Source organism: Salvia hispanica, chromosome 6 (genome assembly GCF_023119035.1).
Source record: "Salvia hispanica cultivar TCC Black 2014 chromosome 6, UniMelb_Shisp_WGS_1.0, whole genome shotgun sequence".
Lineage (NCBI taxonomy): Eukaryota > Viridiplantae > Streptophyta > Magnoliopsida > Lamiales > Lamiaceae > Salvia > Salvia hispanica.
This window is the reverse complement of record NC_062970.1, coordinates 7,086,870-7,102,560: the sequence shown is the minus strand read 5'-3', so window position 1 is coordinate 7,102,560 and position 15,691 is coordinate 7,086,870. Positions and strand designations below refer to the sequence as shown.

Sequence of the window (15,691 nt, the reverse complement as noted above, 5' to 3'; positions counted from 1 at the left end):
AGCAGAAAATCAATCCAAATTTCATTGGATCACTAATTAATTTTGTTCAGCATAGATGAACTAAAATGTTTAAATTGAACTAAAACCAGCTAAAAATGAAGGGTTCGACAGTGTTCGGTGCTAGAAACTAGTTCATTGATTATAATTCAACCTATTATATTTATATCTTTTTTTAGTAGGGTTTATAATCCAACCATCATGATTGACGACACAAGCAATATGAATATTAGTAACTTATACTTTGGATATTTTAAGCATGCATATCACCCAAGAAACAACGGTGTACGTAACTAGAAAATCTACATTGGGTAAACTAAAAATTTTTAAAAATTTGTGACGGTTATTATAAAAAATCCGACGACAATTAGGCGAATTCTATACTTATAACACATCAATATAATTCATATCAAGCTTACTAGACTTGGTAATCCGGATATACACAAAATATGAATCCAGTCAAATTTTTACCAAATTTATCATACCTGCAAACTCACCAAATTGGCCAATGCATAGCATTCTTACTAGACAAAATTATAAAAAAATTTCTAAGCCAGCAACTTTTATTCCACAAATGATTTGCTATGTATGCTAAAAATTTAGTGAATTCATATAATTCATATAGTGGGTATAGACTTTTTTCGATATGGAAATCTTAAGCCCATCCCATATCAAAAAGAATATTTTTGCGAAAAAAACAATATTTATTTTTATAAAATAAAAAAGAGATATTCAAGAAAAGTAGTATAATAAAAGCATCATATATATACGCCAGTAAAGCCGTACCAGTGACACGTCTTCATTCTTTCCGTATATATGCACAGATTCGTTATCGTCTAATATATGCATCTCTTTTTTAGGAGTATTTTCTTATATTTGATTTTTACTTTTTTATTCAGTGCATTTCTACATCAATCACTCTCAAACCCAATTCCCCCTCCAAATTAAATTCTTACTTATCAATAATTAATCCCAAACATTCCAAAACCCTATAAATACTCCCCACGCATTCTCCATTTTCCCACAACCAAACATCAAAACAAATCAATTCCTCCAACTTTCTTGCAATCATCAAATCTCAATCGAAGAGTAATTAATTAAAATGGATAGAGTGAGCAAAATGGTGGCGGAGAAGCCGGTGGTGATCTTCAGCAAGAGCTCGTGCTGCATGAGCCACACGATTAGGTCTCTCTTCTCCGATTTTGGGGTGAATCCGACGGTGTACGAGCTGGATGAGATCCCGCGGGGGAGAGAGGTGGAGCAGGCGCTGTCGCGGCTCGGCTGCAACCCTAGCGTGCCGGCAGTGTTCATAGGCGGTGAGTTTGTTGGTGGAGCCAATGAGATCATGAGCCTTCATCTCAAGAGATCCTTGAAGCCCATGCTCAAGAGGGCTGGGGCCCTCTGGCTTTGAACTTTTTATTACTACTATACAATAACAATTAATGCAATTTGTATTTGCATTTTTGTGTAAGTAGTTAGAGAGCGAGAGAGGTTTTTTTGGGCTCTTGAGTTTGCTAGCTCTGACATTAATTATATGTACCGAGTTAATGTTTTTAGTAAAGCTAATTAATGTTGTTAATTAAGTTTTAATATTGTTGTTTTTCTTTAATTCGCTCTTTTACATTTGAGTTTTACTAGAAATCCACTGATTGATAAGTTTTGAGTAGTAAAATTAGATGTGGTGTTATGAAGAGCGATTGTTACGCTTTTGGAAAAGTTGAATATATCATGTAAAATAATTAGTTCTACAAAAAGTTGGTTTAAATGTATAAGTACTAATTTATGGTTTTGACTTAATATTATACAGAGTAAGTTAAAGTAATGATGACTGTCCAGGAGAAAACGTGGAGATCTAAAGCAACTGGATAAAATTTTACTCTATAATAAGGTAAACTAGAATATATTCCCCTAATTGACTTTGCACTGTGATTTAATTATTTTCTTATCTGGATGAGATTATGATGTCATCACCATCAATTTTATAATAACAGGCGCGTGTGTATAAGAGAGAGTTTTATGTTTGGTCACACCACAAAATTAAGTTGGCAACCACAAATATGTTGATATTTGGAGAAAAATATTTTTGTGTTATTTGGTAGTACTTGATAAATTTTGTATTTAGAAATCACCAAAGGTTTCGATCCAAGCATACCGCTATATAATAGGAGTAGTATCAATTTTCACTATTTTGTAATTGAACTATTAATTGATTTTATAGTAAACAAATTTATTACTGGGCAAAACCACGTCATATTAAGTAGGTTTGATAACCTAAGCAAGGTAGTTTTATATATCCACCAGCTACAATGGTTTTATCATAAATTTGGTCCATGTTGTAGTCAAGACTCAAGATTATCACAATAATTCTACCAACTGACATTGTGATTTTATATTAATTAACTTATTTTCTAATAATGCTCATATTCATATATGCTCAAGATATTTTATTGCGTTCATTTATACTATATTTTTCAATTTCCTAGTATGGGACGATTAGATTTTATGCCGGCTACATATCACAAGTAGGAGTAGAGTATTTGTTGATAAGCAAAGGACAAAAAAACATGGCCATATTCAAAAGGCAGAAATTAATCTGTTTTTTTTTATCTCGGTAGAGAAAATCATATTCCCTCTGTCCCATTAAATATGCAACGTTTGCTTTTGCGCACTTATTTTAGAAAAATTATAATAAATAACTAATGTGGTGAAAAAATAAAGTAAGAGAGAGAATAATGTAGAGGAGAGTCCCTTTTATATTATTCTCTTTTTTACTTTATTTTTTCTTCACTCTAACTATTTATTATTATTTTTTCAAAACACATGTGAACGTTTCATTTCTAATGGGACGGAGGGAGTATATTTCAGCAAATTCTCGAACAAGATATAATTTTGGTAGAATAATTAAAGAAAATCAAGAGTGAGGTATATATATCTCCATAAAAATGTTAAGTCTTTCTCAAGTAGCTCATTCCCATCCGTGCTCTTAGCTAAGAGCACGGAAGTGGGCCCGGACCCACTTTTACTCCTTGTCCTTAGCTAAGAGCACAACACCCACATCCGTGCTCTTAGCTAAGGACAAGCTCAAGGGTCCCACCATTCTATTGTTCAATTTAAATAAAAACATTTCCACAATATTAAAATGCATTAAAAATACCCGAAATACTATTACAAATTACAAAATAATTAAAAATTACATAATTAAAATCCTAAAAATTAAAAATTACACAATTAAAATCCTAAAAATTAAAAATTACATAATTAAAATCAATAAAATTAAAAAGACGCACTACTCGTTGCCGAATTTCGCTCAAATGTGATTGATTAGATCTTTTTGTAGCTCAGTGTGGGCTCTTGTATCGCGCATTGTGTTTCTTCTTTCGATCCTCTCGTTCACCGTCGTATGCACACCTCGGCGTGGGGGAGACCTCACGAAAAAATCATAAAAATCTAAAAAAAAACGTCCATAAACGGCTCTATTTTTTCGAATCCAAAAAAAATTTTAATTTTTTGGTATTATTTAGAATTATTTATGAATTTTTTTTTTTAAAAAAGAAAATTCGAATTTGCCAACGGCTAAGCCGTTGGCCAATCAGGACGTGCCATGTAGGGCTGCTTAGCGGCACGGACGAACGAGCTCCAGCGGCGGACGGACGCCGCCTGCTCAGCGGCACGGACGGACGGAAAAAAAACAACCGCTGCGAATGCTCTAAAGTAGAGTGATATAGATGGATATATATAGTTACTTATCCACTTGCCTTACCATTATCTTTGTTGAAAATAAAAACATCTTTTTTCCGGGTTATGCTATTTGTGTGCAACGAGGCATCTTAAAATGTTCCTTAATTACATTTTTCCAGTCATTTTCTATGAGTTGGAAGGCAGTTTCATTAATTTTGATTTTATTGTTGGAAATTACCCTGAAGATTATAATATTGCAATTACAACCATATTTATAAATTTTACTATTACATTATTTCTCAGGAAAACAATACTCCCTCCGTCCGCGAATAGGAGTCCCGGTTGGCCATCTTCATCCGTCCGCCATTAGGAGTCCCGGTTAGACATTTTACCTTGGGAGTATAAAAAATGTCCCCATTGTTCTCTTAATTTAGAAGTTGCAATTAATTTTAATCCACTTTGATTGCAATTTCTCACTCTCTCTCCTAATGTTAGATTTCATTATTCCAAAGAATAAAGCAAATAATAATATAAATGGGTCTCACATTCCTCTATCACACCATTTAATTATTACACTCAAACTTTTCTTAAAACCCACACCCAACTCAACCGGGACTCCTATTCGCGGACGGATGGAGTATTAGTTTGGTGTCGCTCAAACAAACTTTTCGCTTAAAAAAATACTCCTTGTAATTAGAATTAATGTTTTTAAAAATCACTCTAGTATTAAGCAAAATTTCCGTATAATTATAACTAGATTTCAATTTCCTCTCTACGGAGTACTGTTCAAGACATTGAATCCGCTTGACCAAGTTAGGCTCCGTAGAGAGAATCATATATTTTTTTTTTGGACGATGAAGTATAAATTACAGTTATCGTTATTTAATAAGTTTTAATAGTAACTTATCACACGAAAATTTGAATATTATCATAACATATTTAATGATATATAAGTTTTAATATATTAGGTAGGGGTCATATTCTAATGCTTATAGCATCCTAATCCAAAATCAAAACCAAATCTCCACCTTTAGATTTTAAAATGAATGGATGAGATTAAATCTTACGAATCTCAATAAATAGTAGACAAAATATCAACAAAAAGGTAATATCGTCATTATGTTACAATATGATAATTTTCGTGAAAGTTTTTCTATATCAACATAGTGCATTACAAATATCAACAATATGACATAAGAATATCAACATTAGTACAAGAAAATATCAACACATATTTATTGAAATTTTTACATGGTTTTATTGAGATTTTTACATGATTTTATTGAGATTTTTTGATGTATTTGTTGATAAAATCTGGTTATCAACATTTACGAAAACTAAAATAAAAAATATCAAATTTCATCATCCAAACGTCTTCGGAACATATGCAATTGAGATCTCGTTGGAATCCTTATAAAATTATCGTTAATTTGATATATTTTTTGCGAAAAAATAATTTAAATCGAGAGAGTTACGTAAATTTAAAGTTTTAAGATGATTTTAATGAGAGAGAATTGACATTAATACCCGCTAATTTTATTTATTAATTTTTTTAATTAAAAATATAATCCATGTGGCATTATATCAACCACTAGATCTTCTAATCTAATGGCTAAGATTTAGTCTTAGTTTGAGATTGCTAATTAGTTAGCAATTGATCACTCCCCATTAGGTATATATTTATATAGTTATATTTAAGTTTTACTGAAATTTAATTCTACTTATCCTGAATTATTAATAATATTTTATTATAAACTAAATTATAATATAATTTGATCAAAACTACAATACATTTTATTATACTCCATCCGTCCCAACTTAGGAGTCCAATTACCGTTTTTGGGTGTCCCACTTTAGGAGTCCCGGTTGGAATATTCCATAAATGCTATTAGGCCCCACATTCCACTAACCTTTTTCCACTCACATTTTATTATAAAATATAAAAAAGTAGGATCCACATTCGACTATCTTTTTTCACTAACTTTCCTTTACATTTCTTAAAATTCGTGCAGAACTCAACCGGGACTCCTAAAGTGGGACGGATGGAGTATAATAACTTTGATGTATTTATATAATATATATTTAATTATATATGCTACAGTAAGCGGGTCGACCAATAGTTGAAATGTGAACAAGTAACTTCGTCAATTCGCTTGCCAGTTCGATTTTTAAAACAATGGTCTTTAACTAATTATTGATTTTGAGATACTTATATACAAGTGTAAGAATATAAAGGATACTTGTTAAGTTCATGATACGCAAAAACGTAGACAAACATATATCTAATCCTTACTTAGGTTGGAATAGATAAATGTATGCAACAACAAAGGTTAAGATAGGGGCGTTTGAATATGTATATAAGTAAATTATGGATATGGGCCCTTTTCCACTTTTCCCACTCATGTTGGTTTCAACCTTTGTAGTTAAAGGATGTTTGGTACCAAATTGGATGTCTCTAGTCCAACTAGAAAAGCAAAGCGTGCCCTAAAAAAATGATCAACTTTTTTATGGAATGACCAAAGTGTCCTCTATTAAAATTTGAATTTCCATTTATGTCCTACATCTAACCCTACTTGAGATTACCGATATAAATAAAATCTCTCCCGCTCTCCCACTCTCCCGCTCTCCCGCTCCTGCCATTGTAGACGCTTAGAAGAACATAAAATCAAAGCAAATTTTTAACCTGGATTGCACTTGCTTGGTGTTGGATTTCAGCATCCCCTACAATGGAAGGTTGGTCTACAAACTTTACTCATTACAAAATTAGTAGCATTGTGGAGCTCGAGTATTGAATATTGCTATATTTCACATATGTTCGGAAGATAATTTCTCTTTTACGATTTGAATGTGTTGTATGTTGTAAGCATTTTTGTATTTGCGCCTCTCTCGTGTATGCATCTCTTATTTGGCTTGTGTCACTAGTACCTGCCTCCTAACAATTATTGTGCCATTGCTGCATTTTTTTGTAAGTCATGTCACATTGTTTACGATTATTGTTGGAACGATGTACTTTTTCACCCGATGACATTATTCAAATCAATACACAATGTAAATAATTTTTCCTGATAATGCAACTCATGACAGCACCTTGAATTTTACAAATATTTACAAATGACAGGAAGAAACATTGGACGGTCTAGCGGACCAAAGGGTGACAGGACACGTAGGAGTTGGTCAGATAAGGAGGAAGAAACTCTTATCATGTCCATGAAAGAACTTGTTGCTAATGGATGGAAAGCGGATAACGGTTTTCGTACTGGATACATGAAAAGGATCGAAGAAGACTTGCACCGGCAAAACCCGAAAACTGATCTGAAAATCCATCCGCACATTTGGTCAAAGATATCGATATGGAAAAAGAACTATCTCTTGCTCTGTAACATACTCAATCGCAGCGGAGTCGGCTTCAATGACAATGGTGATCACAAAATAGAGTGTGACGAGGAACAATGGGCCCAAATTATCAAGGTAGTTGTTCTCTTTTTTCCATAAGGTCTATTGTGTATAACTGCCAATGAATTTTGTCTCAATTATGTGTAGTCGAATAAGGATGCAAAGTACATTAGAGGTAAGTCTTGGCCCTACTTCGAAGCATGGAAAATTATATATGGCAAGGACCGAGCTATTGGCGGAAGTGCAGAGGACGCAGCTGAATCTACTCAGCGTGTTCGTGCCACCCAGGAGAACACGTACGTGGACACGGAGAACGACTATTACCCCGACATGGATGGCATTTATGTTGGAGAATCAGTTGGAGAAGGGGAACATCCGATTCCTGTGGTTGATAGTGCGATTCCTGTGGTTGATAGTGCGTGTGACACTGACATGAACAGTCCCACATTGAAGAAAGCAAATAAGAAACGCAAGGCTGGAGAAGCATTGGATGGGGTACTTGAGATGATGAAACGCATTAACGATGACACAAACGAGCGACTACACACCCTGTCCACTAGGATTGGCTATGAGTTCGACTTGACCACTAAAAGGGAGGAGGTGCTTCAACTTCTTGGTGTGGTCCAGGGGCTGACCAAGACACAAAAGTTCACAGCTGCAAAAATACTTGCAAAGGAAACTGAGATGCTCGACCTATTCCGGGGGATGGATGAGGCTGATAGGCCAGATTTCGTCATGTTCCTCCTTGAAGAGAACAACATCGGTTAGATGGTTGGTCTTCGGTGCAAGATCTGACCTTTTTGCAACGATGGTCGTTGAAATCTTTTGTGCTCTTATGCTGAAATACAAAACTCTTAAATGTGTCCACCCTCTACTGTGTGATATATGCACCTGGTGAACCATCTATTTTGTACAAAAACCATTATGGATATTGTCTATGAAATATGCTACTTATCAGGTAACTAATCTGTGTTGTCCAAAATATTACTAGTTTGGATATTGTAAGATGCAGGTAGAGTAAAATTTTGTAAAAGACTATTAGTTTGGAAATTGTGCGCATCTTGTGACTCCAATGTTGAATGCTCAGCACTGTGTTAATTATTTCATGAATGATTATATTATCTATAAAAAATTCTAAGTCTCTCCTCTATTGTTTGTTGAGCTGGAATTTATTTGTTGAATGTTATGATTCGAAATAATATGATATCAGTGTTGCAAATTGAAGCTCAAATGATTGACAAGAATCAGCCATATAATGCAGACAAACGTAGAGTTTTTGAAATGCATCACTAGGTTCTTATAAATAACAATTTCATCAACACAACCAAATAAGTAGTACAAGTGCTAATTAGTTGAAGTCACTCCATACAAAATATCTGCAAAAGAGTACCAAAGTTCGCTAGTCAAATAGATTTAGTCGTAGGTCTCTCTCTTAATGACCATCTCGGTTATTCCACATGTGCAATGCCAAATCTCTTCTCTTGTTAGTCCATGCATCTGTAGGCTCAATGCTATCAACATAACCGAGGTTCTCCCCTAGCTCTTCACCTTCTGCAACTTCCCCTAGTTCGATGTCAAGTTGGTTCTCGATAGGGTCGTCATCCATTTCACGCCGGATAAAGTTGTGAAGAATAAAGCAACATGTGATTAGCCTGATTTGAACCTGTAGCGGGTAGAAGCTAGGACTCCTTAGTATTCCCCACCGCATCTTCAGTATGGCAAAAGCCCGTTCAATGATATTGCGCGCTTTGGTGTGTCTCATATTGAAGAGCTCCTCTGGATTTTGAGGCACATGTGCGGCAGGACCCCACTCTTTAAGATGATAACGCACTCCTTTGTATGGTGTGAGAAAACCCTCGTTGTTAGCATATGCATTATCACATAGGTAGTATGTGCCTACAAATAAAAGAAAACATAATGGTTCAGTAACAAAATAGAACATGATTTGGCAAAGCAATGTAATTGATGCTTCATATTCGTACCTATGGGGACGCGCAGCCCGTGTGGCCTTGAGACTGCATCACGGAGAACCCTCGAATCCCCGGCCGATCCTTCCCAGCCAGGAAGTACATATGTGAACCGTAAAAATCTATCACAAGCAGCAAGAGTGTTGGTTGATATTTGCCCTTTCCGAGAATGGAACCTGGGTTGGTCCTCAATGGGCACTCGCACATTTATGTATGTCCCATCTAATGCTCCTACGGCACCCTATACAAACAAAACAATTTATTACTATTCACGGCAGCAAAGAACAAGTCATTTTTTTACAACAATACAACAATCCAACACCATTCAAGAATAACAAAGCAAATAATAACTGAGGTTATGAATAAACAACAAAATTATTCCATTAGCTCAGTGAAGATGCTAACCTTGAACCACTTCCAACGATGGTCGGTGCAATTATCCGGGACAGGTTCTGGCTGGACAAATAATGTTTCGTGGAGTTTGAGAACACCACCCAGAACGTTGTGCATGTATCGGGACACTGTATGCGAGGACCTTGTGAATTCAAAACCAATAATTATAGTTTTCTTGTGATGGGATAAGATGCATAAGAACATAGCCACTTGCTCTTCAACCTTTATGTACTTGGAGTCAGTTAGGCCGCTGTATTGGCGAAGAATACGACACAAGCGACCAAAAGCATTCCTGTTCATGCGCATATTGTCAAAGCAATATCGGTCTGAAACTCTTACAAGCCTATCCATGTGCTTGACTTGAGCTGGAATTCTATCAACAAGTACATATCTCCCCCTCAATTGATGAATATGCCATTTCCTTCGGGGTAAATCGATGAGGGATACAACCAATGTCAATAGGAGGAGCATGTTCATTTGATGAGATTGAATGATTTCCTCCAATAAAAGCAATAACTGAGTACTTGTTATGCGGCGGCGCTTTATCTGTAGAAACTATAATTAAAACTTGATAATTCATAGAAGAAAATTTTGGGAACAAATGCAGAGAAAGTTTTTTGAACTAATTTCCAGAGTAGACATTTTCCTCCTAATTTATCAACATGATACTCCAATTGAACTATAAAGTGTATCAACTGTAAACTCCAATTCTTTAAAATACTTTTAGACATCAACAACCACAACACACCTCACCATTTTAATTAAAGATGTGATTTTTATTTTCTTCTCAACATTCTGTCATAAACTCATTGCACTAATCTCTTAAACAAATCTAACATAGACATAGGCAGCAAGATTAGACAAAATTCTCCTAATTTATCAACATGAAATTTGTGTCGAACTAAGTTGTAAGATTACACATTTGTTAGATCAGTTACTAGTTGAGAAACACAGTCTATTAAAAACTAACTTTACTTGCAACTTTCATCTTTAACCTAATTTGACCCATTTTATAATTTACAAGTTGAATTAGTAGAGCAAAAAGGTACTATTTCACAAGCCAAAGTAAGCTATTGAATGAGGCGATTACACCCAAAATTTATAGAAATAAATGCCCACAAGCGACATCGAATTGTATGGATTCGACATGGAATAACGAAATTGGGGCTGAATATCAGACTACCATGTCCAGCAATAACAAATTGGATCCAATTGAGAATGAGCTGCACAAATTAGGTGGTAACGATTGGAACAAAATTACTCACATAACCACGATTAGAACCCCGACGGACTAGTTAGCCAAAGGGGGATGACGAGGGCGTTACCTGCTTTCGCCGGGCATCTTCGGCGTCCATCGCTTGTGGAAGTCGAATAATCGGCGTGGTGAACGAGCTATACACTGCCAACTAGAAATTGTGTGGAAGAAATGAGAGGAAGAGAGCTAAACGACGGAAGATATGGGTAAAATTGTTTCCAAAATTTCAATCTAAATTGCTGCATCAGGAAGGGTGCCTTATCGCAATTGAAAAGAGGTATTCACTTTCTCGCTGAACTGTGATACCAATCTCAAAATCTTTCGGGTCAGTGTGTTTTTACCGGGTCATGTGTAAAAATCGATATTGTAACCAAACAGAAAAATAAACATGGATAAGGGCTCATATCTACCCTTTTCTAGTTATTCAAACGCCCCCTTAAGATAAAATTAAGATTATATCTTCATATATACCTATTATACTTTTATGTATACACATAAATGTCAGAGTTAAGTTAGTAGTAAAAACCTAATTTCTCATAACAATTTCGATGTACATAGAGCTTTGGATCAGCACATGCGTTCCCCTTACACGGATTGCTTATGAGCCAGGTCCACCGGAGATTAGGCTGAGCTTCTTTTTATAAATTCAGAAGCTTAGGACCACCGGTGAATTGGGTTGAGCCAAGCCTAGGACCACCGGAGAATTGGGCTGAGACCACCGGCAAAACATAGTCTTTTGTACAAAATTTAATTATAATTAATCATTTGCTAAAAATAATCATGAGGCGTCGCCTAATCGGAACTATGAAATAAAAATGACGTAGACATTAATTATGCTAAACACTTAATCAACGACAACACCGTTTTACTATACCCTTGTTTCTTGTCATTTTGAAGATGATATTTTGTCTACATAATTAATTATAGTTTTTTTATAGATGTTTGAAACTACGTGCCAACAAGAACTCATGGAGTATTTTCCCAACGCGACCGATCCAACTAAGGTGACTCTACCATTTAGGTCGTTTGCGCGTCAATGGGAAAAATATGGGCTGTTTTGCTGGAAATTGGAATACCTGGCCAACGTACATTCTTTGTGCTCTCGCAATTAGATCAGCAATACATCCCAGTGAGTGATACGAATTCCATATTGATTATTTCTTTTATTATTGATTTAATCTTACTTAACCTTTTTTCAGCCTTTATTCATGTAGGAGTCCCATTGAAGCAACAAGTTGCGGCTAAATATGCACGGGTTCCTATGAAGAATATGAAGCTCTTTGGACAGAGGGTTGGAGCAAATGTGTGTCCTGAGATACACACATTACCGTGCACTATTGATGGTGCATACGTGATTGATGAAATCTGACATGCGTTCGAGAAAGTTTATGAGAATGATGTACTTACACCGAAGGTTAAGAAGAATCCGAGAGGCAAACGGTTTACTGAATAAGTCAAACGTGGACAATCGGTGATTGTGCCAACTCCATCTCAGGTATGTATATGTATATATAGGGAGATGATCCAAACAAGAATGTAACTAAATCCATTAATGAAGCTTAAATCTTGGCCTAAGGATTAGTTCTAATGGTTAATAATTAACCAAAAACAAGGAAGATCATTATTAATCAATTTTAGGTCATTTTATAAAAATTGGGTTGGATGTCATGTTTAGATCATTTTAAGTCATCATTTATTAAAATGACTTAATAATAAACTAACGATGACCTAAAAGTGCCCTATATTTTGTTATGCATTTTTATATGTAACAAGTTCATTGAAAAAATAGTACTACCTCCGTCCCCCAAAATTTGCTACACTTTGACCCGACACGGGTTTTAAGAAATGTAATGGAAAGTGAGTTGAAAAAGTTGGTGGGATGTGGGTCCTACTTTTAAAGTATTAGATTTATAATAAAATGTGAGTAGGAATGAGTCAGTGGAATATGGGGTCCACTACCAAAAATGGTAAAAGTGAAGTGTATCAAATTTTCAGGGACGGACCGAAATGGTAATATATATCAAATTTTCAGGGACAGAGGTAGTAATATCATATAGTTGGCTATATAAAATATAAAAAAAATGTTACTTTATATTACAAATAGTAATATCATATAGTTGGCTATATAAAATAAAATAAAAAAAGTTACTTTATATTACAATTAATTATACCGTTGGAACTTGGAACACCGATTGAAAAGTAAAGATAAAACTATATGACGATTACTCCCTCCATCCGTGAAATGTTGTCCACTTTTACCATTTCGGTCTGTCCGCAAAATATAGTCCACTTTGCTTTTTTTTCATTTTTGGTAAATGGTCATCACTTTCCATTAACTTATTACAGTCACATTCTATTATAAAACTAATATATAAATGTGAAACCTACAAACCACTAACTTTTTGCACTCAGTTTTCTTTACATTTTTTAAAACATGTCCTGAGTCAAATATGGACAACATTTTGTGGACGAAGGGAGTAACTATCTTGATATCAAGATCAATCTAGGCTCCTCGCTAGTAAAAAACATGAGTTTGATAATATTTTTCTGATTTAATTTCTATTAATGCAAACACTATTTTATCCAAATTCTATACTAATTAATTGTCCTTGTCCGAATTGCCCTTCTCCTTATTGCTGATGATATCAGATATAATTCCAACAGTTCTGTCAAATGCAGTGTTTAGATTAAATTCTATTTGATTCCTCATTGTTGTTGATATCAGTTATAATTAGAGTAAATTCTATTCGATTACCTCTGATTGTCCTTGTCCCAAATTGCCCTTGCCCTCATCACTGCTGATATCAGTGAAGTTTTTCATCTGTTTAATAAGATCTTCAAGGAGTGGAATCGCATTCTTCACTTTCTTTCTAGCAGCTGAGTTTTTCTTCTCTAAGAAACTATTATTAATTTCCGAAAGAATGCAATTAGTACGACTAATGTCAAGATGCAGATTGTTGATCAACTCATTGTCGATTCTTTTGACCCCATTAGGTCCCTCATCCCTTAGCATTTTCAATTTATCCACCGTCACCTTCACCGATATCTTTTCATCATGATCTTTATTTTTCCTGACAGAAATATAGAATACACTGAACAAATCTCCATTATCCAAAGACTTCATATAGGATGTCTCTAATTCATCCGCAGTTGGTTGCATGTGTGTTATCTGCAACTGAAAAAAAAAATTCAATGTAATATTAGCCAATATCATAAATTTATGTAATAATAGGGGTGGGTATTCGGTCAGTTCGGTTAATAATCGAATCGACATGTCCGTTAACCGACCCCAAAATTTCATCAAAAAACTAATTCGGTTACTTAATTAACTGACCGGTTAGAACCGGTCGGTTATCGGTTATAACCGAACTAACCGAATTGGTTTATACTAGTTTTAACATACTAGTTTTTAAGCACTTTATTAACTTTAAGAGATCTTATTTTTAAAATAATGTTTAGACACTTGACTTTGAGATATTTGATAGTGACACAAATTAAAATTGACTTTTTTAACATTGCAATATGACTTATGAAACTTTAATAAAATTTGGAAGTAAATTCCAATTTCTTCTATTGTGACAAAATTTGGAAGTAACTTACAATTTCTTCTATTGTGACAAAATTTGGAAGTAACTTACAATTTCTTCTATTGTGAAAAAATTTGAATTAATTTCTTATAATTAATTAAAAATATAATAAAAATTTAAAATTATTTATGGTTTTAACTTTTAACTTGTTATCTACTTTTATTATTATTATTATTATTATTATTATTATTATTATTATTATTATTATTATTATTATTATTATTATTATTATTATTATTATTATTATACTCCTATTTACAAGCAATACATATATTGTTTAGGCTCTTTAATAGACTTAAACTTTAAATGATCTAAAATTTGAAAACCTTTCTCTAATAATAAGTGAAAGGTTATCTTATTTTTAAAATAGTAGTATTGCTTAAGCACTTGTTAACTTTGAGAGATCTTATTTTTAAAAATATATTTAGAAACTTTATTGAATTTGAGATATTATAAGTATAAGTAATTGATAGTACACAAATTAAAATAAACTTTTTTGACATTGCAAATTTGCAATATGAGACTTTGACAAAATTTGGAAGTAAATTACAGATTCTTCTATTGTGACAAAGTTTAAAAGTAAATTACAATTTCTTTTATTATTAATTAACAATATAATTGAAATTAAAATTGTTTATGGTTTTAAATTTTAACTTTTCATCTACTTTTATTATTATTATTATTATTATTATTATTATTATTATTATTATTAAAACCATGCCGTTGGATCTTCAGCGAGAGGCCAATGCTGTCACGGCCGTGATAAGTCGTATTCTAAGCCTTGGTTACTGGTCAGTATGTCGTGAAATTCATGTATTATCTGCAAAACAGTTGCTTAAGTGTGCAGGATTGAAGGATCCAAGTCAGTAGGAGACGATTCAGGTTACGCAAGTGAAAAGGGCGCCAGAAGGGTGCCATACTTACCAGGATGCATGCCAGAGAAATGGCTCGAGATGGAGAAGGAGAATAGCTGGGATGATCATTGACAAGGGCAAAAAGGTCAAATTGCGGGAAAAGTCTACCCTAAAAGCAAGGGCAAGCCTCCTTATAAAAGAAGTCACTTGGAGAGAGAAAAGGAGTTCGCAGTTCAACAATCACACTTAGTAGAATTCTCTCTAGAAGATCGATCCTTCAGCATTATCCTACCTCTCGTTCCTCGCCACACTGACCATGGTCACTTGACGTCCGAGAGTCTGCCGGAGAAGTCATCAGTCCGCCGTTCCAGCCAGTTATCGTAGCAGTGTAGTAGTATCATCGCCCGGAGTGGCAAAAACAATCTTAATCGCTTTCTTAGTTTAAAGTTTACTTGTTTTCATCGTTAGTTATTTGCAAACACTCATCGTTGTTGCTCTTTTGAAGTACTTTGTTATTTTCCAACATTTACATTATGAAGTTTCTATTTCGCATGTCACTTTGGTTCG

General features: G+C 34.3%; 1 protein-coding gene across 1 annotated transcript; it reads left to right on the top strand.

Annotated features, from left to right (window-relative positions):
* The first annotated feature begins 1,031 nt into the window (after nucleotides 1–1,031).
* Nucleotides 1,032–1,580, top strand: LOC125196468 (monothiol glutaredoxin-S4-like). The gene has a single exon (XM_048094994.1). It carries the CDS (start codon nucleotides 1,100–1,102, stop codon nucleotides 1,406–1,408), a length of 309 nt encoding a protein of 102 aa, XP_047950951.1. The 5' UTR covers nucleotides 1,032–1,099; the 3' UTR covers nucleotides 1,409–1,580.
* The last annotated feature ends 14,111 nt before the right edge of the window (nucleotides 1,581–15,691 follow it).